Here is a 27,866-nt window from a genome sequence, read left to right as displayed (position 1 = left end):
TTCGCCATCAACAACACCAAGTCCTTCGAGGACATCCACCAGTACAGGTGTGTGTGTGTGTGTGTCTGACCGGCCAGAGGGCTGTATGTGACAGTGGGGGGTCATGGCTGTCTTGTGTGAAAGCTCTCTGCAGTAACTAGCTGGGTGATGTCATGCCTTAGCATTTAACACAGCTATAGAAAGCTTAAGAAAGCTTAGCCTTCCGCCTTGGAGTGATTACAGCACGCTGCCAATGAAATCGATCCTGCCTCAATTAGACCAGAGGAGAGAGGGAGGAGAGCAGAGGAGGAACACTCCCATTAACATGGAGGAGAGAGTAGAGCAGAGGAACACTCCCATTAACATGGATGGAGGAGAGTAGAGCAGAGGATCACTCCCAATGACATGGAGGGAGGAGAGCAGAGGAGGAAACCACTCCCAATGACACGGAGGGAGTAGAGGGCAAGAGGAGGAAACACTCCCAATGACACGGAGGGAGTAGAGCAGAGGAGGAACACTCCCAATGACACGGAGGGAGTAGAGCAGAGAGAAACACTCCCAATGACGATGGAGGAGAGTAGAGCAGAGGAACACTCCCAATGACACGGAGGAGGAGAGGAGAGAGAGGAACACTCCCAATGACACGGAGGAGTAGAGCAGAGAGGAAACACTCCCAATGATACGGAGGGGGAGAGCAGAGGAGGAACACTCCCAATGACACGGAGGGAGGAGAGTAGAGCAGAGGAGGAACACTCCCAATGACACGGAGGGAGATAGAGCAGAGGAGGAACACTCCCAATGATACGGAGGGGGAGAGCCAGAGGAGGAACACTCCCAATGACACGGAGGAGTAGAGCAGAGGAGGAACACTCCCAATGATACGGAGGGGAGAGCAGAGGAGGAACACTCCCAATGAACGGAGGTAGGAGAGTAGAGCAGAGGAGGAACACTCCCAATGACACGGAGGAGGCAAGAATCCAGACGGAGATGATGATAATCTATATCTTTCCTCCACTCCGTCTCTTCTGTCTCTCCACTCCATCTCTCTCTTTTCCCCCCCCCCCCCCTTCCCCCCCCAACCACCCCCCCCCCAACACCACCCCCCCCCCCCCCCCCCCACTTCGTATTCAATTTAGTTATCTGTTTAGTTGGTTCTCATTAAACCTCACCACCCACTTTGTCAAACCACGCCTCCCCTGGGTCTCTCTCTCTCCTACCTCCCTGTCTCCTCTCTCTCTCTCTCCCACTCCCCCGTCTCTCTCCACTCCCCGTCGCCCTCTCTCTCTCTCCGACTCCCCGTCGCCTCTCCATCTCTTCCACTCCCGTCTCTCTCCATCTCTCCACTAGGCTTGCATTGGGTATTACTGCTAGGTGGTGAAGGTGAATTGAGGGGTTGATGTATAGATCTGACCCAGTCCATTTGGTCCCGTCACGCAGTCATCTGACTGGCTGCTTGCTGAAGTGATTAGCTCATTCTGTTCGCTGCCTTCCCATCCATTTCCTCATATATACACAGCCACAGACATTGGGCATGCGCGTGCCAGGCACCACAACCTGGAACACCACCGCTAGAAATCATACATCCGGTTCACTGTCCTGCTTGTGACTGTGCTGAGAGATCTCCAAACAGATCTGACCCACTCCCCTCACACACTCACACTCCCCTGGCCTGCTGGCTAGATGGATGCTGGAGAGATGAGATCATGCTGTTTGCTKCCCCATCCCTCCTCCAGCAGTACAGCACAGCCGTTAGTGTCTGACTGTGGTGTTGATTATGGAGAGAAGGAGAGGGAGGTAGGATCCAAATACATAAGGGTGAAATGACCCACGAACACCCCGTTCCTTCCTTGGGAATTGATTGTGGCAACACTTTACAAAATACATTAGTTGTGGTGTTACAGGTGGATATGTACAGAGCAAGCTTATTATAGTTTGTTTTTATTTATTTGTTTTCTGATTGTTAAATTCATTTGGGTTTCCATTTGTTTTCAGACCTGATTTGCTAGTTTTTATTTAGTTGTATAGCAATATTTCTATTTAGTTTTACTGTTGGGGACAGAAAGCATGTGAGGGAGGCTAGGAACCATGTGTGCTGTATAGTTTTTTGGGATGTCACTTCTTGCAACTGAGCGGCGGTAATGCATAAGGTAATGGGTCAGGCTATAGGTTAGGTTTAATTGATCAATTAAACCATCTCAATGTGACTTGGATTTAAAAGGAATAGCGCTGAGACTTGTGCAAAAAATATGATGGAAAGAAATTCTCTTGGACAGGTTTACACCAATCCAATGCTTTTTAACTTTTTTGTACAAGAATCAAGCTAGATACCTAGCCAATTTTTCCATTTAGCTAGTGACGGTGATGCACAAACTAGGCCTATTTGAAACATCACCACCTCCTGGATGGATTTACCCGCCAGATTAAGTATCTTGAAAGCCCCCTCCAAAGGCTTGAAAATCCCATTTTGTTTTTTAATTCATGATGGTTTTTATTTTATTTTAGCTAGTTTTGGAGTCAAAGATRATAGTTTTAGTTTTTCAAATGTGTTTGTTAATTTTTTTTWAAATCAGTTTACTGAATCGTTTGTTCATGATTCGTTTCAATTTACTATAATAAACTTGGTGTAGTGGAGGGTAAACACACTTTGCGGAAAAATTMATTGAAACTATAGTGAGCGTAACTTTTTTTCACAGCGATCAGAGTTTACCCACCTATTTTCACCACCACATCACTGGGTATATGTACAAGCAGTTACATACTACTACAGTTATTCTAAATGGTAGTTCCTGTAATTTAAGGCCCATGTAATGTCGAGTATGGTCCTCATATTTGAAGAAACGAGTTAAACMAAGCAGGGAACTGACCAGTGTCTTTCTRTCCTCCTGTAGGGAACAGATCAAACGTGTGAAAGACTCTGACGACGTGCCCATGGTCCTGGTGGGTAATAAATGTGACCTCCCATCGCGTACTGTGGACACGCGGCAAGCACAGGAATTGGCCCGCAGCTACGGAATTCCCTACATCGAGACCTCTGCCAAGACACGACAGGTACTCTTACACACACACAGGGAGAGCAGTGCGTGTCCCTCAGTGCGATATATATATATGTGTGTGTGTGCAGTGCTGGGAACATTTTCTACAAATACACAGAAGTTATATTGTTGATGGCCATCAAGTTTACGAACTTGTAAATATGTAATGCCCACCGTTTTGCAGATTGTTCTGACTGTGTGTTTGGTTTATTTGCAGGGGGTAGAGGACGCCTTCTACACGCTAGTGAGAGAGATCAGGCAGCACAAGCTGAGGAAGCTCAACCCTCCGGATGAGAGTGGACAGGACTGCATGAGCTGCCGCTGTGTGGTGTCGTGATGGAGGTCGTTCAGAAACTCAGCCCATTATCAACTTTATCCCAAGCATAATCAACAACATCGTTCACAGCAAAGAGACACTGAATCCTTACACAATGTCTTAATAATTTATGCTTCTCTCCCACAGGTTACCAGTTTGGGGTGAGGAGTGGACCTAGTGGCAGAATGGACTTAAAGAATGATGGTGGAGGATGAAACAACAACAAACTTTGAAACKGAAGAGTACAGTCTAAGAAAAGCAGATGCACCACCAGGCTGACTGTACCATAGACATTGGGGAGAGGGGGATCTTGCCCCTGCCAGGCCATGACATGCTAGACTAGGCTGTCTGTCCCCTCTTTGAGTCCATGTCTGCCAGAGCAACACCACTAATGACTGTTTCTCACCAGTGTGATCATGCTGGGCAGCTCCAATGAGTTCCTGCTAAGTTATTGTTTTACAGTCTCAACACTGGTCTTAAAGGGAGGTGTCACCAATCCAATCCCTGGTGAGTCCCCTTCACCAACACCTCAAAACCCTGATTTTACATTTGACMCCCTGAAAAGACTGGACAGTAGTAGCCTAAATCCCCATCCCTAATTTAACCTCCCCCCAGCCTCCTTGTTCCTCTCTAGAGGGGCTCTGCAGTAACCTCATTATTACGGATACAAATATGGGGACGGAGCATGACAAGACACGCCAGATAGGATTTTTTTATTTTATTTTTACGGTTAGTCTAGCGGTCAAACCCATTTTTTTTTTTTGTATTATTTTTTTTTTAGTGACTTTTTTTGTGATCGAAGGTGTTGAAGGTGATTATACTCGGCACTGTAAAGTAAGCCAGGATGTTTATTTCGTGTGATGGGCTGTTGCTATTTTAAGACCTGTCACCGTGAGGAAGTCCTTATTCGGGCCCTTACGTGGGCATGGCTGTGGATCAGACCGATGGATGGACTCATTTTCCCAGAGTGCCATTTCCTTCCCCCACAGACGTGTGTGCGCGCACATGTCAGTGTGCTAAAGAGTTCTCTTTGTGGAGTAATATAGTAATCGATATTGTAGGTTCTGGTGCAATAGGAATGTTTACTGTTTGACTAGGTTTAAGAATTGGGAATAAACCATCTCTCTCATCCCTATTTATTATTTGCTTGTATTTCTTGGGTGGAGAAGGGAGGGGTACATGAGGGATATTTTACTTGCTGTTGCCTTCAAGGTTTGGCGGAATGATAGTTGGAAGGATGGGAGACTAATGTCATTCCTTGGTCCATGCAGTGCCATTATTTACCATGGGATGGTTATGTAGTGAAAGATTCTTCTTGCACAGCCTTTCAGGGAAGTGGAACAAAATACCCTTTGAGATTGTGCTATTTTAAGACACTGGTGGCATTAATTTCTTTCCTATTCCTTTGCTTAGACAACTGTATGTTGTTTAGTATAGTTTGACATTTCTAGATTGTAAGTATCGGTCCTCACTGTGTTTTCAAGGCTCAGGAAACGGGAATGTCTAGAAATGTCTCGCCTTTGTATCTTATGWTCCAGGATGAAATGTGTGAAATTGAAATTCTAATGCACAAGACCTGCCTTAAATTACTGGTAATATGTGGGATAAAACTGTTTTGGGCTCATAAAATAACCTTCTCTCCCATTCTACTCGCTACTGCCTCAGTTGGATCTTTGGTTCCCTAAGAAGATAATTTGATTCAAGCTAGTCATGTACGAGCCAACTTCATTTGCAAGAAAAGTCAGCGGAAAACGTTCTTCATTTTAGGGGTTCTCTTGTGATATTTCTCAATATTACATTTTAGTCATTTAGCAGACGCTCTTATCCAGATATGTGTAGGTAGACCTACTAGCGTTTGCGCTCTCTACAACACTAACCGCAGCATAGGGCTGCCAATACAAATGAACACTGCTTGGTCCTGTTTAACTTGCCTTATTATTTGTTAGCTAGTACTTCATGCCTTAGAGTAGTGAACACCTGAAGCAGGTGTTTCTGTGGTGGTCTGTGTCTGCTTTCCTCTGTGGATAACTGTTGTGAATCACTGGTGGCGATTGGAGATTTGCTCCTTCTGGGATTTGTTTATCTTTCCCTTGACTAACAGACATGAGGAAAAACGAACTCTGAAACAGTCCAACCAGATAAGATTCTGTACAGCATGCCCTGTCTGATTAGTTCATGGTTTTTGTGTGTGTTAGTCCAAACTAAGTTTGTTTAATTATGGCAATCTTAATTCAATAAGTGTTCTTTTTACCGTATAAGAGCCACTGGCTTTTTATTTCCCCCTCCCTGTTTTTGAAGGTACTTACCCCCACAGTTCAGCCACAGTGACCCATATACTGTACATTGATGCCTCATTAGACTTCAGTCAAAGCCAACACCTTGACCTCTTGTCTAGAAGATAGACCTTAACATTGGAAAATAATCACTTTATTCTGTCGCTAGAAATGCTTAATTTCACTGACTTTTTGCTGCTATCATACATGTGAGTGGTGTTCCTTAGTATACGTACAGTACGTGCTCTTGTATGTGGTTTTCCAGGAGCTGCCCCCCTCCAACAAACACTCTCTTCTGAATTACCCCCATCTTACCTGAACACAATTACACCAGTTGGAATGTAAGAGTTTTTTGACCTGCTCCCTTCACCATGAGGGCCCTGCAGTCAGACAATACTCCCCAAGATCATCTCACCTTTCCTGGGTTGCTACCCTTCATATGTTGGACCCAGGGGATGAAGGGGTCTGTTGATGAAGACACTGCACACAGGCTTGACCGTTACCTCCGACAACAGCCACTATACCTTTTCTGGCTCTGTCTGGGTGGAACACCTCTACTGTGTTGTGTGGACCACAGATTATATTCTGGAGCTCTGAGGGATTCAGGGATGATGTTGGTCTTCTGTGTGTTTTATTCTCAATTTATTGTTGATGATTTTGGGGTCTGAAAAAAAGTGTTTTTAACAGAAAATATTATTTGTGTTGTATTAGTATAGGGCACTCCATAACCGTAAAGATACTCTGTACCTTGAAAAATAAATAGCCAATCTTAAACAAATGTAGATCTTTGTCCCCATAGTGATCTACTGTGTAATGTTAAACAAATCAGACCTGCTATGTAACTTGTTTATCAAGTAGACCTCTGGTGTTAGATGTGAACTGTACAGTTGTCTGAACTATAGTTGGCTGTTATATTCTACATCTCACACAATGTCCCTTGTCTGTCTATACTCTGTGCTTTGACTGACTGGCAGTTATGGGCACACATCTAAAGGTAAATGCTTAGAAACTGGACATCAATTGTCATTGAGGAATACAAGACCAGCAGGCYATCGGTAATCATGTCTGAAGGGAGACTTTTGGGGACAAAAACATGGACATTGGGGGGTTTTGCCCAAGGACTGAAACCAAAAAGGGCTTGCTTGTAGTGTGAACATGTGAGAGAGGATGTGGGTTTGGAAGTTTGATTGTGAAAATATCAACTGTTTTAACTATTTAAGATGTATTTACTCTTTAACAAAATGGCAACTGTGCAGCAGGACAGGAATAAAGGTGTCAAGATGAACTTATTCACCTGACTGACTGCAGTTATTTTAGCTACCATCTCTCCCTCAGTCCAGCCCTCTCCATGCTAAAATATGAATAGTAARAACCCTACATATTTGTGAATTTTACAAGATTCATTAGAGCAGTTAATAGAACATTTAATCCTTATTTTTGTAACTATCCAAATAAGTGAGAATGTTTAGAGCAGATGCAAATCACAGTAACAAACTGAATTGATAGCAAAGTTAATATTTAAAATGCACAAACATACACTAAACCGTCACAAAAGATATGTCAACTGGATAAGTTACAAACTTGATCAACCATGACTACGGAGTGGGATATTTCTCCACAAGAGGGCACAGAAGCTCTGAGATGTGGCAATCAGAACTACACAATTTATACACTTTGGCCACCACTGTTTCAGAATATTTAATTCATACAAAACTCAGTTATCAATTTACATTGGTTTATTGACTATGATCAGCTGTGATGCATTGCATCTAATGGATTTTCAGTGAAAAGAATGACAAGGTATCAGACAAAGTTTATTTTACTTCTCATTGAACACAGACAACTTAACAGAGTTGATGGAAGAAATTGAGCTGTTAGGAACAGTTTGACTTCTTTATCCATTTCTTCCACAGATGGCCTTTTACCAAAAGAAAGAACATGTCTAACATTGTGTTCATTATAGTTCTACAAATAGACTAAATGTTGAGTGACTTAAATTAAAAGGCAACAAAAGAAACCAATCAATCCACAAGTCTTGAACTCTTGACCTAATGGTTAATTGAACATTGTTATAGTACATTTCAGTGTCGCAAGTAACTGGCTGTCCAATTTTGAGTGAAAGTGTAAATAAGTGTAAAGTCAACAATACTCCATCCAAAATAATGTGCCCTCCTAAACCATTCCTGGTTCTGTTTTATATGCCCTTCACACAGCACTGCGATTGATTGCCAGGACTTTGTACTTGATGAGGTAGTAGGGGTAGCACTGGCTGTTGTCAAACACAAATATGGTAGGATGCTTCTGATCCGCACAGGAATCGTAGTGATGCCGTCCTGACTTGGGGTTGGGGAGTCGAGGGGGAAGGACATAGTCAATCTTTCCTACACCGGCTTTACCCACAAGCACCTTAGCCAGGAACATGAACCCACAGTCTGTAAAGTCTCCCCCCAGCCCTCTGATGGAGTAGAGGCGGGACCGAAAAGCTTCATGGGCGAAGTAAACGCCACGGCCGTAATGACTAGTGGGTTTYGCCACACGAGGGTCGAAGTTCTGTCGGCAGATGTCCATGGCGGCGCTCTCGCATGTTCCATGGAACAGGTGTCTCTCCAGGACCACGCTACAATTGTCCTGCGTGTCCTCCATGTGCTTCTTCTGCCTGGAAAACACAAAACAACACAACCCTCCATTGGAATCAATTTAATGTATTTGAAATGCCGAATGTTATGAGGCAAGTCTTACATTCTATACATGTCCCAATGGAAGGTGATCTGGGCCTGGCTCTCTGGCATGGTTCTGTGGAACAGGTCGTGAACCGTCCTGTAAACTAGCGGCCCAGGAGGAACCTCCAGCATGGAAAAGGGGTTCCCTGGACTCAGGGTCCACATCAGTGTGTACCGGCAGCTGAAATTCTCCATAGGGTCCACCTCAAGACTGGGGAGGGTTACCTGTCCAACTGGGAGTGTCCTAGGAGATTCACATTCACATTGTCTTGTTAACACTGAAATTGATTTTCACATCTCAAGGCAATGAAAATGAAAGACAGTATGAACAACATCCACATTGAAATCCAATGCAACGTGTAACTGACTGCATGCTTGTACCTGAGGTGTTGTCTTAGGGAGTCTGGCGAGCGGAAGGTGGGTCTGCATCTGATGCGGTGGGTGGAGTCTGTGATTAACTTTTTCTCGGTAAGCATCTTGAGATTTACACAGGCCCAGTCTTTACCCAGCCAGCAGCTGTCTTGACCCTTACTAAGACAGTCCAGCATGAGCTCGAGGTTCAACTAGGTGGTACAGGGGAGGAGGATGAAGTCAGCCCCAAACCACAGATCTAGAAACAGATTTCCCTAGCCCTAGTTCTGTAGATTTCCCTAGCCCTAGTTCTGTAGACCAGTAGACATTTGCTTAAATAGCTGATCCAGTATCCGTTATTAGAGTCAATCTACTCCAAAGGAGTCATAGGTCACTTCAAAGGTCAGGACATGTTCTAGCAATCCATTTCATCCATCAGAGGTCATCAAGGAAAGGAGGAGAGGAAAGCCATCTACAGACTGAGGGCTAAGAACTTCTCTAAACAAATGAAAATGGCTTTGTCAAATTTGAGATGGCCAGTAGGCTTTCACTTCCTCACACCAAACATGAAGTAAAAACACCACAAGAGGGAGAACTGAGTTTGGTGGGTGGGACACACTTCTCCATAGGCTTCCCAGCCATAGTCAGATTCCCAGAAGAAAAGCGCCACTGTGTTGGGAAGTGAGGGTTCAGCTCTGGGCCAGTGGTGTTGGACAGCCTCCTGACTTGGCTGTACACAGTGGAATTCTCCACCATCAGTGAGACAAAGTTCAGGCAGAGTTGGTCCTTGAGAGTCCTAGAAGAAGAGCTGTCTGAGGGAGTAGTTCTTTTCTTTTCAAATGTGAATGATTATTAAGAGAGGAAAGACTTACATTACTTCACATAACATTACCATTACCCATCAGACCTGGGTCAAATACTTTAGCTACCCATTTTAAAGGAACCAATGGAATAATCCTAAAGCTGCAAGCTCCAACCTCAAGTAATTAGCCCTGGTCTGTTAACTATACCCACTCTGATAAGGTAGAAGTTGCCCCTTACCATTGATACAGGGCCAGACATTTTCTCATGGTTAGAAATCGGGATATAGGCCAGGGTCATCTGAAGATCTGTGGAGGAAGGCAACATCTACCTCGTGCCACTCACTCACCCATGTGTCAGGTAGACCCTTTCCTTATCCGGGTCACAGAACCAACGTTCTGCTTTCAGCTGGGTTCCAGGCTGACCCACACCGGGGTGTCAGTCCTCTTCAGCTGCCAGTGGAAGGGGTACTGCGTGTGGTACAGGTGGCACCTCTCCCTCTTGCGGCAGTACCCCAGCAGGAAGTGATCACAGATCATAATGTTCTCATAGGACTGGGGGTGGTGTCATGGGGGCATGTTCCAGGCGTTGTGCCGGGAAATGAGGTTGGCAGTTTTGGGCGAATTAGATTTAGGTGGAATGGAAGGCTTAGGTTTGGTTGAAGGGCAGTTGGGAGTCTTAGCTGAGCTTCGGGTGGAGGATCGAGTTTTGATGGAATAGGGCTGTGGACACTGGGCCTGTGGCTGGTGTCTGTGCTGGGACCGTGTATATGGTCTCTGGGGCTGGGATCTCAGTTGGGGCTTGACATTATTGGTCACAGGTTGGACAGAGCCCCCAGGCTTGGGTACTCTGGGCTGCTTCTGCTGGGCACAGGAGGATTTAGGGCATTTAACCTTATGGGCACTGGAAGCCCTCTGGTTCTGGGTTTTAGATATGTTTTTGGTTGTTGGAGCCGTCTTTAGTTGCCGGACCTGCCTTGTTGTGGGAGCCGTATTTGGTTGCCGGACCTGCCTTGTTGTGGGAGCCGTATTTGGTTGCCAGACCTGCCTTGTTGTGGGAGCCGTATTTGGCTGCCGGACCGGAATTGTTGTGGTAGCCGTCTTTGGCTGCCGGACCTGCCTGATTTTTGGAGCCGTCATTGGCTGCCGGACCTGCCTGGTTTTTGGAGCCGTCATTGGCTGCTGGACCTGCCTGGTTGTTGGAGCCGTTTTTGGAGGTCGGACCTGTCTGGTGTTGAGTGGAGGCTGCTGGGAGGATGGAGCCATAGCTGTATGGGGTCTCCTGGGATAAGCTCTGGTGTTAGGATGGTGGGGTGTCCTGCTTTTGGTATGGAGACATGTGCTGGGCTGGTGGGAGTTGCCTGGCTAAGGGAGGACAGACATGGATCTTGGGTTTGACGGCTGGGCTACGGTCCTCCACTTCCTTGGCAGATCACCTGATTGATGGTCTTCCATTAGGCCTGCTTCAATAAGAAACACACTGTCAAAATAGAAAATCATGCAATGGCGGTCATGAAGACTTCATTTCATTTACAGTCACATTGTTTTATAATACAAAACTAAATTCAGAAAATTGCACTGTCAAAACAGGGATAACTGTAGCTTTGACGCATATTCATATACATACTGTACATCCTCACATACATCCTCATCAAATAAATTCATYGTTATTCCTAGGCTACCTCAAATAACACCACAATTAAATAGACGAGTAAGAACGCTAGCAAGCTTAACGTTACCTGACACGCATCTACGCCTAAACAATAAGTAGTAGCACAACAGCATCCATGCACATTAATATTTAATTAATACTCAATTCTAGCTACTGGGGGAAATTGTTTTGTTTATATAACATTGAGCGATGTAGTGCAGGCTAAAGTAGCCTATTACATAAAACAATACAACAAACAAATTAATCTACCCAGCAACCAGATGTGGACAAAGGACAGCACTAAGGGACTTGGACAAGTCCGAGGGCCAGCAAAGGTGGAGCAAAGTCTAAACCGCGCTCAGCCTCTACTGTGATAGGCCAACAGACGCGTTGGAACTACGTCATCACAGTATAAGAACAGCTGTTTACGTACTTGGCAGTTCCCTGTTTTACCCTGCGCGGTGATACAGTGAACCCGTATATACGAAAATTGCATTTGCCAWTCATTGTTTGCGTTAATTAAACATAATTAAAGAAAGTTAGCAGACCTTGCTTTTTATTTATCCTGATACCGGATTTGTTACACGCAGCGTTCACACATAGCATTTAACATAAATATATATATTTCACTGTGACCGTCTGCTGCGACTATCACCCAGTGAGGCAGGCTGTTGCTGAGTGAGTGAGTGGTGGGAAGGGCCTAAAGTGTGTGTGGGTGCGCTGAGAGAGCACTGCAGCATGCAGTTTATGCCGACCAGGTAGCAAGTCGGAAGTTTCCTAGTTCTGACAAGCATTTGAACGCTGCAAGAGTCCACTATTTGGTCACGTGAGTGAGGAGACAGCGTAGCAAGCGTGCAGGTCTTGGCAACTTTTTAACATTTATAGGCGGGTGATTCTGTAACTTCGGGCTCTTTGGCCCTGCAAGCTTTCAGAAATTAAAATGTATTGAAACACCATTTTACCAGTATTATAATTGTCTTTGATTTGTCTAGAAATAATTTTTGATAATGGCTGCGATCGTACTATTCAGGAATGTATATATTTTTCTCAGACAGCCATAGACAAATTTAATTTACATCACATCATTAAACATCAGTGTTAGTTGAAAATGAAATATCATACAATTAATTTATAACACATTTCTTATACTTTTGTACATTAACTTGCATTGAGTATTATTTTAAGTGCTTTTTAAGGTTTTACTAAAATTAAATAATTCAACACAACGCCTGAATGTATAAACTTGCCTTTGTGACAGCTGAAAACATTTATTTATCATAAAAAATAAGATATTTCCACCCAACCTTTTTGAGCGATTATGATAACAACAATATGATTTCCCTATCTAAAACAAATCAATCAATGTAAATTATACATAATATACTAATTTACCYCAAAAATATGGGTGTGGTGGAAATGACAAGGTGTGGTGGAAATTACATTCATGTATAAAAAAAACGTATGAAAACAATATTTTATTGCAAACATTTTGAACAACCATTGTTAAACATTTCATTAATTAAAGACAAAGTAAAATTCCAAAGTAGCCGATGGGCAGAGCTCACGGTAAGGGTCATCCGCATAGAAGAGCTCAGTGAGCGAAGTGAAACTGCGTCATTTGTGGTATACCCAACTCAGGTGTGGAGGGTCACCTCCTTGTGAGAATCACCAAAGTGCAACTTTATTATAATTCGTTTTATTCAGTCAGATAAACACTCCAAACAGCCTATCCGACTACTCGGMGGCGTCTGCATGGTCCTAAAGCACACCGTAGCCTGATTTTGTATCACATTCCAATGATAAAACAGGAGGGGAACAAAAATGCAATTTTAGAATGTGTGGGGGACATCCCCAGTGAAAGTTGCACCCGAGTTCTCTGCAAAGTCAATATGTACGATGATCTCCTCTTTCTGCAGATTCTCTTTTAATTCTTTCAGTTTGGAATATTGGTGTCGAATGTTGTACACGTGTTTCCCCAACTTCTCTTTCAATCCTTTGGAGAAGTCCTCCAGTAGAATATGCAGTGTGCCACACACCTTTTCTTTAACTGTCAAATGTACAGTGAACTTCTCCATGTTTGCCTCTTTGTTTTTCCTTCTCTCTCTCTTCAGCTTTGTTTTTCCACTCAAACCACCATGTCTGCTCACCAGCATCAAACAATAAACAATAAAATCCTTTTCAAGGTCTTCGGAGTTCCCTTCATTTTCTGTTTTGTATTTGTCTTTGGGGAATATTGTCTCTCCATTTTTTTCATCAGTAGATCATACCTTTTTTTGTATTTCTCAGTTTTCCGTTAAGCTTTATCAAGTTTGACATTTGCCATGCAAAGATCTCTATGTTTTTGAGCGACCTCTTCCAACCTTTTTCCTTCCAGCAAGTATTCAACTTCTCATTCCTGTTGCAGATGATGAGGAAGGGGTATCAGGGCGTGCATCAGGGGCAGGTAAGCTAGGGGCAGTTATGATGGCCTCATGTTCTGGCTGCAAGTCCTCTGGTTACTAAGGTGTTGTGTTGCCTGATAGGTAGGTCTCCATTGCAACTGTTCTCTTTAAAGTCTGTCTTCTATTCCGTTGGTTACATTTTCATTGCCATCTCTTGCTTCTTTGTTCTCGCTTTGTAAGCTCAGAGATAGATTTCACTTCTCCCTTCTCCCAGTATCTCTCCCTGAACTTTTTGCAGATGTTCCTGGTATCGTATAGGATCACGTTTTATTTTGTTTCTGTCTGTGACCTCTGTGCTGTTTCATGTGGCATCTTCTAAAAACAAAGAAAAATAGTACTTAAGTTTTCCAATTGTGCACACCTTGGAGCATTTTCTAGATTAAATTAATTTAACCTGTTATGGCTGCAGGGAAAGTATTGAGTAGCCAGAAAAAGGTGCCCATTTCAAACGGCCGCGTACTCAATTCTTGCTCGTACAATATGCATATTATTATTACTATTGGATAGAAAACAATCTCTAGTTTCTAAAACCGTTTGAATTTTTTCTCTGAGTGGAACAGAAGTCATTTGGCAGCACTTTCCCTGACCAGGAAGTAGAATGTCAGAAATCTATGCTCTCTTCAACGTTCTGCCTATACATSGTCATGATAYGTAGGACCCTACGTACACTTCATACGCCTTCCTCTGGGTGTCAAGAGGATGTGAGAGAAGAAATTTTGTGTTCATCTTGTTCTGAGGTGGAATAAAAGCTATTTCTTTGACGTGACCGTCCACTTCCGGAACTCTGAAGCGCGCGACTTGGAAGTGAGATTGCGTTCTGTTTTGCTGCCGTTTCGGACGACAACTATCTCCGGCTCGTATTTTATTTGATAAATGTGACCATATCATCGTAATGTATGTTTTTTCAATATAGTTTAATCAGATTATTTGAATTTTTTCGGGAGTTTTGCCKTGTTCCGTTCTCTGACTTTWTTTTACGTTSGAGAGATCCGTGCCACTCGACTAGTACCCATGCTAAATGAAGAGGGAAAGTTGCCATTCTGAATGGATTGAACGACTCATCAGGACTAAGGACACCTTGATCAACATTCTGATGAAAGATCAGCAAAAGTAAGACCCAATTATGAATGTTATTTCATATATCTGTCGTGCATGTGAACTGGTCGTGGGCGCCCAAGTGTTTCTGGCTATTGTGGCTATGCTAATATAGCGCTACATTTTGTTTTCGCTGTAAAAACATTAATAAATCGGAAATATTGTCTGGAATCACAAGATGCCTGTCTTTCAATTGCTGCACAGTATGTATTTTTCAGAAATGTTTTATGATGAGTAATTAGGTATTTGACGTTGGTGTCTGTAAATGTTATGGCTGCTTTCGGTGCAATTTCTGATTGTAGGTGAAATGTAATTTATGATTTATACCTGAAATATGCACATTTTTCTAAAAAAAACATATCTATAACATAAATATGTTATCAGACTGTCATCTTATGAATTTGTTTCTTGGTTAGTGGCTATATACAGTGGGGAGAACAAGTATTTGATACCTGACGATTTTGCAGTTTTTCCTACTTACAAAGCATGTAGAGGTCTGTAATTTTTATCATAGGTACACTTCAACTGTGAGAGAAGGAATCTAAAACAAAAAATCCAGAAAATCACATTGTATGATTTTTAAGTAATTAATTGGCATTTTATTGCATGACATAAGTATTTGATACATCAGAAAAGCAGAACTTAATATTTGGTACAGAAACCTTAGTTTGCAATTACAGAGATCATACGTTTCTGTAGTTCTTGACCAGGTTTGCACACACTGCAGCAGGGATTTTGGCCCACTCCTCCATACAGACCTTCTCCAGATCCTTCAGGTTTCGGGGCTTGTCGCTGGCAATACGGACTTTCTTATTGGGTTCAGGTCTGGAGACTGGCTAGGCCACTCAGGACCTTGAGATGCTCTTACGGAGCCACTCCTTAGTTGCCTTGGCTGTGTGTTTCGGGTCGTTGTCATGCTGGGAAGACCCAGCCACGACCCATCTTCAATGCTCTTACTGAGGAAGGAGGTTGTTGGTCAAGATCTCGCGATACATGGCCCATCCATCCTCTCCTCAATACGGTGCAGTCGTCCTGTCCCCTTTGCAGAAAAGCATCCCCAAAGAATGATGTTTCCACCTCATGCTTCCACGGTTGGGATGGTGTTCTTGGGTTGTACTCATTCCTTCTTCTTCCTCCAAACACGGCGAGTGGAGTTTAGACCAAAAAGCTCTATTTTTGTCTCATCAGACCACATGACCTTCTCCCATTCCTCCTCTGGATCATCCAGATGGTCATTGGCAAACTTCAGACGGGCCTGGACTGCCTGGCTTGAGCAGGGGGACCTTGCGTGCGCTGCAGGATTTTAATCCATGACGGCGTAGTGTGTTACTAATGGTTTTCTTTGAGACTGTGGTCCCAGCTCTCTTCAGGTCATTGACCAGGTCCGGCCGTGTAGTTCTGGGCTGATCCCTCACATTCCTCAGATCATTGATGCCCCACGAGGTGAATCTTGCATGGAGCCCCAGACCGAGGGTGATTGACCGTCATCTTGAACTTCTTCCAATTTTTAATAATTGGCCAACAGTTGTTGCCTTCTCACCAAGCTGCTTGCCTATTGTCCTGTAGCCCATCCAGCCTTGTACAGGTCTACAATTTATCCCTGATGTCCTTACACCAGCCTCTGGTCTTGGCCATGTGGAGAGGTTGGATCTGTTTGATTGGTGTGTGGACAGGTGTCTTTTATACAGGTAACGAGTTCAAACAGGTGCAGTTAATACAGGTAATGAGTGGAGAACAGGAGGGCTTCTTAAAGAAAAACTAACAGGTCTGTGAGAGCCAAATTCTTACTGGTTGGTAGGTGATCAAATACTTATGTCATGCAATAAAATGCAAATTAATTACTTAAAAATCATACAATGTGATTTTCTGGATTTTTTGTTTTAGATTCCGTCTCTCACAGTTGAAGTGTACCTATGAATAAAAATGTACAGACCTCTACATGCTTTGTAAGTAGGAAAACTGCAAAATCGGCAGTGTATCAAATACTTGTTCTCCCCACTGTATATCTTTATTGGTCGAATTTGTGAATAGCTACTGAATGGAGTAAAAAACTGATGGAGAAAAAAAAGTGGTGTCTTTTGCTAACGTGTGTTAGCTAATAGATTTACAATATTTTGTCTTCCCTGTAAAACATTTTAAAAATCGACCATGTTGCTTGATTCACAAAGATGTTACCTTTCATATGCTGTATTGGACTTGTTAATGTGTGAAAGTTAAATATTAAAAAAAAAAATAGATTTTGAATTTCGCGCCCTGCACTTGAGCTGGATGTTGTCATAGGTGTACCGGTGTCGGGCTGCAGCCATAACAGGTTTTAAAACATGATTAAATAAACCTAAACTAAAAAAAAGTAAAAAGTAATAACATAATGGATTTTTGTCATTTCCACCATGTTCTGTTATTTCCACCACAGTGACCGTGATGGAAATGACACTTCTATTGTTCATGGAGAAAAATGACAGACTGCTTAGCATGCTTTGGCTAGTATTACAGCTAGCATATAGTTTACACTAAGTACATAAAATATATTTTAAAAATCAAAGTTCTACCACAAATTTAATAAATTATAGCCTGTTTGGAAATGACTGATAAAAAACATATTCTCTACACAAGCAATATTTACCTAGATTTTTCTTCAATTTCTGGACAWCACTTAACATTAACAACTGTCTGCTTCAGCCATGTGCTTCAGTGTCACAATAAGTTTCCATGGTAACTAAATTAACATTCTCTTGACAAAACTTTAATAATGAGGAATTTGTCCTCAGTGGTGGAAATGACACCAATACCAAAGGACAGGTATGTGTTGTGTAAATAACAATATAAAGGGCATACTCACAATAAATATTGATATGGATTTTATTTAATTGACTCTTTCTCTAGAAGATAACATTACATAATGTGTAATTATTAATGTTTTCTCATAGAAAAACATAGTAGAAGCTCAAAAGTATGGGTCAGGGACAAGGGCAAAACAGTGAAATTKAGGTATAAAATCCATCTGAAAAGTATCAAAAATACTTGATAGAAAGGTGTTATAAAATCTTGGGTGATTGTAGTGTGAACATAACATATAAAGAATAAAAACATAGATTTTTTAAGAAAATCCCCAAAATTGACCCTGAGGACATAGAAGTTCACACAGTTGCAGAATCACCCAGCTACGCTATTATCAAATCAAATCAAATTGTATTTCTCACATGCGCCAAATACTACAGGTGTAGACCTTACAGTGAAATGCTTACTTACGAGCCCCTAACCAACAATGCAGTTTCAATAAAATATGGATAAAAATAAGAGATAAAAGTAAAAAGTAATTAAAGAGCAGCAGTAAAATAACAATAGCAAGACAATATACAGGGGGGTACCGATACAGAATCAGTGTGCGGGGGCACTGGTTAGCTGAGGTAGTATGTACATGTAGGTAGAGTTATGAAATTGACTATGCATAGATCACAACAGAGAGTAGCAGTGGTGTAAAGAGGGGAGGGGGGCATTGCAAATAGTCTGGGTAGCTATTTGACTAGATGTTCAGGAGTCTTATGGCTTGGGGTAGAAGCTGTTCAGAAGCCTCTTGCACCTAGACCTGATGCTCCGGTACCGCTTGCTGTGCGGTAGCAGAGACAACAGTCTATGACTAGGGTGGCTGGAGTCTTTGACAATTTTTAGGGCCTTCCTCTGACACTGCCTGGTATAGAGGTCCTGGATAGCAGGAAGCTTGGCCCCAGAGATGTACTGGGCCATACGAACTACCTTCTGTAGTGCCTTGCGGTCGGAAGCCGAGCAGTTGCCATACCAGGCAGTGATGCAACCAGTAAGGATGCTCTCGATGGTGCAGCTGTAGAACCTTTTGAGGATCTGAGGACCCATGCCAAATATTTTCAGTCTCCTGAGGGGGAATAGGTGTTGTGCCCTCTTCACGACTGTCTTGGTGTGATTGGACAATGTTAGTTTGTTGGTGATGTGGACACCAAGGAATTTGAAGCTCTCAACCTGCTCCACTGCAGCCCCGTCGATGAGAATGGACGTGCTCGGTCCTCCTTTTCCTCTAGTCCACAATCATCTCCTTTGTCTTGATCACGTTGAGGGAGAGGTTGTTGTCCTGGCACCACATGGCTAGGTCTCTGACATCCTCCCTATAGGCTGTCTCATCGTTGTCGTTGATCAGGCCTACCACTGTTGTGTCATCGGCAAATTTAATGAGGGTGTTGGAGTCGTGCCTGGCCATGCAGTCATGAGTGAACAGGGAGTACAGGAGGGTACTGAGCACACACACCTGAGGGGCCCCTGTGTTGAGGATTAGCGTGGTGGATATGTTGTTACCTACCTTTACAACCTGGGAGCGGCCCGTCAGGAAGTCCAGGATCCAGTTGCAGTGTGCAGTTTGGAGTGCAATAGAGACTGCTAGTGTGGCGAGACCCACTAGCCGTCACAGCCATGGCATTTACTTTGCCCGTTTTTCCCAGCGAGCCCACCACTACTCCGTCAGAGGGCTGAAGGGAGACGAAGACACAGGGTTCTTTGCTAAGGTGATTGTGGGTAAAACCTGCTTAGGCAGGATGGACTACGTCCGTYTCCCTCGAATCTGACACCGAACCAGGTCAGGATGGGATCACTATGATTCCTGTATGATTTTTGTTGTGTTTGAGAACAGCCAGTGCTATCCTTCTACTAAATCATCAAGTAGTAAGTCCAGGCAAACAATGGCAGTGCTGTGTGAAGGTGTCACGTTCTGACCCTAGTTATTGTGTTAATCCTTTGTTTTGTTGGTCAGGACGTGAGCTGGGTGGSCATTCTATGTGTTGTGTTTCTATGTTGGGTTTAATGTGCCTGATATGGTTCTCAATTAGAGGCAGGTGTTTGACGTTCCTCTGATTGAGAACCATATTTAAGGTAGGCTGTTCTCACTGTTTGTTTTGTGGGTGATTGTCGCTGTGTCTGTGTTTATTGCACCACACGGTACTGTCTCGTCTCGTTCGTTCTTTCCTGTTCGTGCGTTCTTCATTTTATGTAGTTTGCATGTTCAGGTCAGTCTACGTTGTTTGTTTGTTATTTTGTATTTATCAAGTATAGTTTGGTTCAGTGTTCGTCTTGTCTAATAAATTCATGATGTCTACATACCTCGCTGCACATTGGTCATCTGATCCCTCTCTCCTCTCCTCGTCTGAGGAGGAGGACGACGTAGAATGCCGTTACAGAAGGGCCTAGAAAACAACCAGGACTGGTTTATGAGGGCACATACAATATATATACAAAAGTATGTGGGCACCCCATCAAATGAGTTGATTYGTCTATTTCAGCAACACCCATTACTGACAAGTGTATACAATGGATCACACAGCCATGCAATCTCCATAGACAAACATTGGCAGTATAATGGCCTTATTGAAGATCTCAGTGACTTTTAACGTAGCACCATCATAGGATTCCACCTTTCCAACAAGACAGTTCATAAAATTTCTGCCCTGCTAGAGCGCTGTTATTGCTGTTATTGTAAAGTGGAAACGTCTAGGAGCATCAATGGCTCAGCCGCGAAGTGGTAGGCCACACAAGTTTACAGAACGGGCCGCCGAGTGCTGAAGCGTGTAGCGCAGGGCTGCCCAACCCTCTTCTTGGAGATCTACTGTCCTGTAGGTTTTCAGTCCAAGGATGGTAGATCTCCAGGAAGAGGGTTGGGCAGCTCTGGTGTAGCGGGTAAAAATCGTCTGTCCTTGGTTGCAACAATCATTACTGAGTTCCAAACTGCCTCTGGAAGCAACATCAGCACAATAACTGTTTGTTGGGAGCTTCATGAAATGGGTTTCCTTKGCCGAGCAGCCGCACACAAGCCTAAGATCAMCATGCGCAATGCCAAGCGTCGGATGGAGTGGTGTAAAGCTTGCCTCCATTTGACTCTGGAGCAGTGGAAACGCGTTCTCTGGAGTAATGAATCACGCTTCACCATCTGGCAGTCCGATGGACAAATCTAGGTTTRGTGGATGCCAGGAGAACACTACCTGCCCGAATGCGTAGTGCCAATTGTAAAGTTTGGTGGATGAGGAATAATGGTCTGGGGATCTTTTTCATGGTTCAGGCCAGGCCCCTTAGTTCCAGTGAAGGGAAATCTTAACGCTACAGCATACATTCTAGACAATTCTGTGCTTCCAACTTTGTGGCAACAGTTAGGGGAAGGCCCTTTCCTGTTTCAGCATGACAATGCCACCATGCACAAAGCGAGGTCCATACAGAAATGGTTTGTCAAGATCGGTGTGGAAGAACTTGACTGGCCTGCACAGAGCCCTGACCTCAACCTCATAGAACACCTGTGGGATGAATTGGAACGCCGACTGCGAGCTAGTCCTAATCGCCCAACATCAGTGCCCGACCTCACTAATGCTCTTGTGGCTGAATGGAAGCAAATACCCGCAGCAATGTTCAAACATTTAGTGGAAAGCCTTCCCAGAAGAGTAGAGGCTGTCATAGCAGCAAAGGGGGGGCCAACTCCATATTAATGCCCATGATTTTGAAATGAAATGTTCAAAGAACAGGTGTCCACATACTTTTGGTCATGTAGTGTATGAGATGGAGCATCTAGTTTAATTCACTTGTTATTTTCTGCCACACTAGAATATGTAAGGGATAATCAACTAGGGACTATTTGTTCTGTGGGAAATAATGAACGACGTGAAAGATGTGTTCCATAACTCCCTAACCTTCCACTGCATTGCATTTTTTTCCAGAGAATGCATAGAGCCCCAAATTGATTATCCCTTTTATTCTGGGGCTGTAACTTAGCACATTTACCAGTATAAATGTGTTAATTTGCCGGTAGAAATATGTTCCAGATTCACTGAAGCAGCTAGTAAGTTTACTAGATAGCGACAGTAGTTGCCTTGGTAAACAAACAAACAGACTTTCTAGTTTAGCTAACCAAACCATTTGTACTAGCTTGCTATTATRAAAATCGAATTCAGCAATGCCAGTAATGTTTTCAATTCAACTTTTGCTTTCAAAAGCAGCTAAACATAGAACATGTAAGAATGAACTACAGCCATTGAATTCTACTGTGCAAATATAACGTTTGATTATAGGGAAATAATGCACGTTTTAAAATGCCATTCAAGTCAATCAGAAACGMGTATTCAACAACGCCATGGTATAAACTTAATTAATTATACTGTAATTGTAATCATGTATAAAGCTCTGACACATTTAGCTCCAAGTTCAAAAGTTCAATCTTTTAACTTCTTCTACATTTTCCTGGCCTAAAACAAAATATATTCTGAAAATAATTAATCAATGCCTTGAGTAAGAGACATTTTCTGTTAGCTAAGTTCTGTTTCTTGGTAAAAGGTGCAAAAGGCCCTCTGTGTGGGGAAGAAAGAGATCAAGAAGCCAAACTGAGTTTAACACCAGTTGAGATGCTAACTGCTCAGTTCCTTGCACCATTTCTGTTAAGTTGTGTCTGTGTTCAATGAGAAGTAATAATCTTCTGAGTCTTTGTTTTATTTAGTGTGCTTTTTCTACAAAAATACTGGCTCTTCTGCATAACATTCTAGTTATGTCGGGTATAACGATCTATTCCTGTTACAGTCCATGGCCAGTAGAAAGATAAAAGTTCTAGATTAAAATATGAATTTAAGTTGTCATAGAAAGATGGATAGAAATATTGAGTTGTGAATTCAGTGTAGTCAACTGTTACCATTTTGGAGAGTGCATMATTTATTGCTCTCATCTGCCTCCTCATTTGCCTCCAGCAATAAGGGACAGGAAAACAAACCATCAACATAAATCAGTCCAACTTTTTTTAAATAATAGATCAAAATAGAATTGAATACATCTCAATCCTATTTGAAAGAGAACTGGGTAGGAAAACAAGGTCATGTTATGTAAAATCAGTAGGATAGAAGAATAACGCAAGGTGACAGGAAGCCTATGGAATAGGCGGAGTGAGAAAGGGCTGGTCACATTAACCACTTAGATTTACAAAACCTCAAAGAAAGCAGGGATAGGCTACAATAAAATGACACTGTTAGGAAAATGCCTGTCCCCTTGTGTAAGTGAAGAGTGTAAGACTTCTCTCCTGTAATAGTCMATTTCTTTTCTCTATGGCAAGTGCCACAGTTTGAGTGTCCTCTTTATACAAACTCAAACAATGTCAATGTGTAGGCCTATGCATACAGTGCACTCGGAAAGTATTCAGACCCCTTCCCTTTTTCCACATTTTGTGGAAGATGCCCGCATCAGTCTATACACAATACCCCATAATGACAAAACAAAACAGGTTTTTAGACACTTTTGATAATATATTCTATATAAGGTCCCACAGTTGACAGTACACGTCAGAGCAAAAACCAAGCCATGAGGTTGAAGGAATTGTCTGTAGAACTCTGAGACAGGATTGTGTYAAGGCACAGATCTGGGGAAGGATACCAAAACATTTCTGCAGCATTGACGTGACGGTCCCCAAGAACACAGTGGCCTCATCATTCTTAAATGRAAGAAGTTTGGAACCACCAAGACTCTTCCTAGAGCTGGCCGCCTGGCCAAACTGGGCAATCGGGGACCCGATGGTCACTCTGACAGAGCTCCAGAGTTCCTCTGCAGAGATGGGAGAAACTTCCAGAAGGACAACCATCTCTGCAGCTCTCCACCAATCAGGCCTTTATGGTAGAGTGGCCAGACCAAAGTCACTCCTCAGTAAAAGGCACATGACAGCCTGCTTGGAGTTTGCCAAAAGGCACCTAAAGGACTCTCAGGCCATGAGAAACAAGATTCTCTGGTCTGATGAAACCAAGATTGAACTCTTTCACCTAAATGYCAAGAATCACGTCTGGAGGAAACTTCCCTACGGTGAAGCATGGTGGTGGCAGCATCATGCTGCGGGGATGTTTTTCAGCAGCAGGGACTGGGAGTCTGGATCGAGGGAAAGATGAACGGAGCAAAGTACAGAGAGATCCTTGATGAAAACCTGCTCCAGAGCACTCATGCACTCAGAATGGGGTGAAGGTTCACCTTCCAACAGGACAACGACCCTAAGCAGACAGCCAAGACAATGCAGGAGTGGCTTCGTGACAAGTCTCTGAATGTCCTTGAGTAGCCCAGACAGAGCCCGGACTTAAACCCGATCGAATATCTCTGGAGAGACCTGAAAATAGCAGAGCAGCAACGCTCCCCATCCAACCCGACAGAGCCTGAGAGAATCTGCAGAGAAGAATGGGAGAAACTCCCCAAATACAGGTGTGCCAAGCTTGTAGCGATTACAGACTCGAGGCTGTAGGTGCTTCAACAAAGTACTGAGTAAAGGGTCTGAATACTTATGTAAATGTCATATTTCAGTTTTTTTTTTTTTTACCTGTTTTTGTTTTGTCATTATGGAGTATTGTGTGTAGATTGATTAGAGAAAAAAACAATTGAATCAATTTTAGAATAAGGCTGTAACATAACAAAATGTGGAAAAAGTCAAGGGGTCTTAATACTTTCCAAATGTACTGTATATATAAAATATATACATATCTGACTGCACACCACTGTCGTATGTACTGCCACTGTGTCATATGTCCTATTTACAGGCCCCAATGCTCCCAACCACTCCCACAAGCATCTCCAGATTCAGCCCTAACATGTCCCAACTGCGGCAGGACATGTGCCTCCTGGATCGGGCTTCACAACCACCTATAACCGCACCGCCGCCAAGAGTGGTAGCCATATCTATCCTATAAATCATCCCTGGAAGCGACGTTATCTTTGGAAACGATGTATGTGTGTATGTTATTATGTGTATAATATCATTCATTATTTATATAGCTAGGCTTTATTCATATGTGTGCTGCTCCTCATGCTTGCTGTCCCTGGCCCCTGCACCCCTACAGTCACACTGTGAGTGTCGGCCCCCAGTGTGTTCTCAGCCACACAGGTGTACAGACCCGCCTCCCGGGATGTCACCATGACAATCTCCAATGTTCCCTCTGGCAGGAGCCGGTAGGCAGGGGAGGAGAGGAGGGGAGGAGAGGAAGGGGTGAGGCTGGAAAAGAGGACAGAGGCATTGCCAGATGCTGGGCTGGGTAAGTGGGAATGGTAAGAGGAGTAGTTGGATGTCTGGCTGGATGCAGGCTTGGAGTTGAGGCTGGATCCAGGCTTGGAGAAGGGTCTGGATGTAGGCTTGGAGAAGGGTCTGGATGTAGGCTTGGAGAAGGGTCTGGATGCAGGCTTGGAGAAGGGTCTGGATGCAGGCTTGGAGAAGGGTCTGGATGTAGGCTTGGAGAAGGGTCTGGATGCAGGCTTGGAGAAGGGTCTGGATGCAGGCTTGGAGAAGGGTCTGGATGCAGGCTTGGGGCTGTGGGTGTTGTTGGATGATCCCAGCCCTGTCTCTTATACACATCTAGATGTGTATAAGAGACAGGGGTCTGGATGTAGGCTTGGAGAAGGGTCTGGATGTAGGCTTGGAGAAGGGTCTGGATGCAGGCTTGGAGAAGGGTCTGGATGCAGGCTTGGAGAAGGGTCTGGATGCAGGCTTGGGGCTGTGGGTGTTGTTGGATGATCCCAGTCTCTGTCCAGAAGGAGTGACCCAGTAGATTGTGGGCTGAGGCTCTGCCAGGGCGCGACAGTGCAGGGCCAGCCTCTCCCCCTCTCTCACCCCCACGTAGGGGGGGAGGATGCCAGGGGGGATGAGGGGGAGGCAGGAGGCTGACATCTCTGTGATTGACACCTCCCTCACCCTGCGAGCCCTCAGCTCTGGAGGCTCAGAACACAATGTGGCCTGGGGCTGGATAAATCTCACAGCCTGTGGCATCTGTGTATCTGTGTGTGCGTCAGCATCTGTGTGAGGGTGCTCCTCAGCCACCCAGCGAAACAGGCAGTCACATCRGAGGGGGTTGGAGTGCAGGCTGACCTCCCTCAGTCTGGGYAGAGACAGGACAGTGTGTTGGTGCAGAGCAGTCAGAGCGTTGGAGTTCAGCATCAGGCTCTCGAGCCTGCCCAGCTGAAAGAAGGCCTGGGGGTGGATGTAGGACAGCCGGGGGTTGTTGGTGATCTCCAGCTTGGTGAGCTCAGGCAGGTTCTCCATGGCTGCCCTCTCGATGACCACCAGCTCCTCCATGTTGTTCAGACCCAGCTCTGTCAGGTGGACCAGGTCCCTGAAGTCCCCTGTCTGAACCAGACTCAGACGGTTCTTATTCAGGTCCAGGAACTTCAGGCCTGGGAGCCTCCTCAGAGCCTGTGTGGGGACAGTGGTGAGGAGGTTGTCGTAGAAGGACAGGCTCTCCAGACTGTCCAGCCCCTCCAGGGCCCTCTCAGGCAACCCTTTCAGCCCCWTGCCCCCCAGCACCAGGCTGCGTAGAGACCCCAGCGCCTGGAAGCCCCGTTCAGGGAGGTTCTCCACTGGGTTTCCCCCCAGCATCAGCACCTGGAGGCAGGGCAGGGTGGTGAACCAGAGGGGGTCAATTGAGGTCAGGTGGTTGTTGTTGAGGTGCAGGCGTAGCAGGGAGCCCAAGCCAGAGAAGGCTCTAGGAGCCAGGGAGGCCAGCTGGTTGTGGCTGAGGAAGAGCTCTTGTAGGGCAGGCAGGGAAGAGAAGGCGGCAGGGGCCAGGGACCGGAGCTGGTTCTCCTCCATGTGCAAGGAGAGTAGGGAGTGCAGGGAGGGAGTCTGGGGCTGGGTTGAGGTTAGTGTCCTAACACTGCTGAAGCGGTTCTGAGACAGATCCAGCTCTGTGAGGTTGGGGAGTGTCTGTAACAGTGGTGTCTCCAAGGCAGACAGCAGGTTACTCTGCAGACAGAGGGTATGTGTGTCTAAGGGGAGAGGGGAGGGGAGCTGGGTCAGGAACAGGTTGTTACAGTCCACAGTTGGAACCTCGTGGGACAATGACTGGGGGGGAAACCAGGGCTTGATCTGACACACACACCCTGCCGGGCAGGAGACGCTCCATGGCAGGGAATGGACCACTGGTGCACTGGACACACACACMCACMCACACAGGATTAGCTGCCTCTGCAGTAGGACCATTGACACCCTCAGCATCCTCACAGCAGAGAAGAGTTGATTCAGAGGAGTCGATTCAGTGGTGGCAATTCGATTGAGGTGACTCAGTGTTGTTGCCAAGTTACAGYGCTGTAGGTATCTGCTGTTGCCAGGTTACAGTGCCATAGGAATCTAAAGTGTTGTGGATTGTCTAGGTGATGGTCTCCGTGGTCAGACGATCGCTGTCACATTGTGGCGACAGGTGTACTGGGCATGGCTCTGTACACACTAAGGAGATGACCTGGCAGAGAGAGAGAGGGAGTGAGCGAGAGCGGTGGAGAGAGACGGGGAAGATAATGTGTTAAGGACAGGTTTGTAACACATTTAGAAAGCCAGAGGACAGGTTGAGAGAGTACCTCCTGTTCTTTCAACTCTCAACCATTCCATTTGATTTGATTTCCAGTCTCTTTTCATATGCAATGGATTACATTTGATTTGATTTTTGTCCCTCTTTTCTTATTTACTTGAATTATATTTTGAATGAATGAAAATATTTGTGCGTGCGAAGTGTGTACTGATGACGACCARTCACCACCTGGTGGCAGTGTTCACCAGTTAAGATAACAGAGGAAGTCTGAAATAAAACACATACACACACTCACACTCACACAATGGAAAGAAAAGGGTAGAGAGACTACTAGACCATGTGTCAAGGAAATGAGAGGAAGAGGAATATATCAAAAGGAGATGGAGGAGATGAGGATACCTAGTCAGTTGTCCAACTGAATGTATTCAACTGAAATGTGTCTTCTGCATTTAACTCAACCCCTCTGAATCAGAGAGGTGCGGGGGGCTGCCTTAATTCACATCCACATCTTCGGCACCCAGGGAACAGTGGGTTAACTGCCTTGTTCAGGGGCAGAACGACACATTTTTACTTTGTCAGCTCGGGATTCAATTCAACAACCTTTTGATTACTGATCCAACACTAACCAATAGCCTACCTGCTGGTGGGAGAGGAGGAAAGGAGGTAGAGGAGGAAAGGTGGGAGAGGAGGAAAGGAGAAGACTAGAGGAGGTTGTCTGGCTGTAGCTGAGACTGCAGTAGGAGGGATGAAGGAGTAATCTGCAGTGGAACTAAGCTATCTGTACTGACAGACAGAGGGAGATGGAGGTATGGGAGAAAGTGAGAGCAAAGAAAATGGAATGACAGGGATAAAGGAGAGGGAAAGAGAGGGAGAGTTAGAGAGAGGGTGCTGGATGCTGATCAATAA

At 44.4% G+C, this 27,866-nt stretch overlaps 3 protein-coding genes across 3 annotated transcripts in view; 1 reads left to right on the top strand and 2 right to left on the bottom strand.

Moving 5' to 3' along the window:
• The window catches only part of LOC111962576 (GTPase HRas), a 32,118-nt gene extending 28,125 nt beyond the window's left edge, over positions 1–3,993 (top strand). The window contains exons 4-7 of the mRNA XM_070439829.1: positions 2–47; positions 2,868–3,027; positions 3,229–3,353; positions 3,475–3,993. Of these exons, the coding sequence (XP_070295930.1) occupies positions 2–47; positions 2,868–3,027; positions 3,229–3,348 (326 nt within the window). The 3' untranslated portion in view covers positions 3,349–3,353; positions 3,475–3,993. The remainder of the gene's footprint in view (position 1; positions 48–2,867; positions 3,028–3,228; positions 3,354–3,474) is intronic.
• Positions 3,994–7,393: 3,400 nt separating this feature from the next.
• LOC111962575 (protein mono-ADP-ribosyltransferase TIPARP) lies at positions 7,394–11,068 on the bottom strand. The gene is made up of 3 exons (XM_023985736.2): positions 8,702–11,068; positions 8,340–8,564; positions 7,394–8,256 (listed from the first exon to the last, which is right to left on the bottom strand). Exons 1-3 carry the CDS (start codon positions 8,866–8,868, stop codon positions 7,806–7,808), a joined length of 843 nt encoding a protein of 280 aa, XP_023841504.1. The 5' UTR covers positions 8,869–11,068; the 3' UTR covers positions 7,394–7,805.
• A 13,376-nt stretch (positions 11,069–24,444) lies between these two features.
• On the bottom strand, positions 24,445–26,692 carry LOC111961020 (leucine-rich repeat neuronal protein 2-like). Its single transcript, XM_070439828.1, has 2 exons — positions 25,080–26,692; positions 24,445–24,661 (listed from the first exon to the last, which is right to left on the bottom strand). The coding sequence occupies exons 1-2, from the start codon at positions 26,651–26,653 to the stop codon at positions 24,445–24,447; spliced, it is 1,791 nt and encodes a 596-aa protein (XP_070295929.1). The 5' UTR covers positions 26,654–26,692.
• Positions 26,693–27,866: the final 1,174 nt, after the last annotated feature.

The sequence above is a fragment of the Salvelinus sp. IW2-2015 genome, linkage group LG4q.1:29 (assembly GCF_002910315.2).
Source record: "Salvelinus sp. IW2-2015 linkage group LG4q.1:29, ASM291031v2, whole genome shotgun sequence".
Lineage (NCBI taxonomy): Eukaryota > Metazoa > Chordata > Actinopteri > Salmoniformes > Salmonidae > Salvelinus > Salvelinus sp. IW2-2015.
The sequence above is the reverse complement of the archived record's forward strand: the minus strand, read 5'-3'. Positions and strand labels throughout refer to the sequence as shown.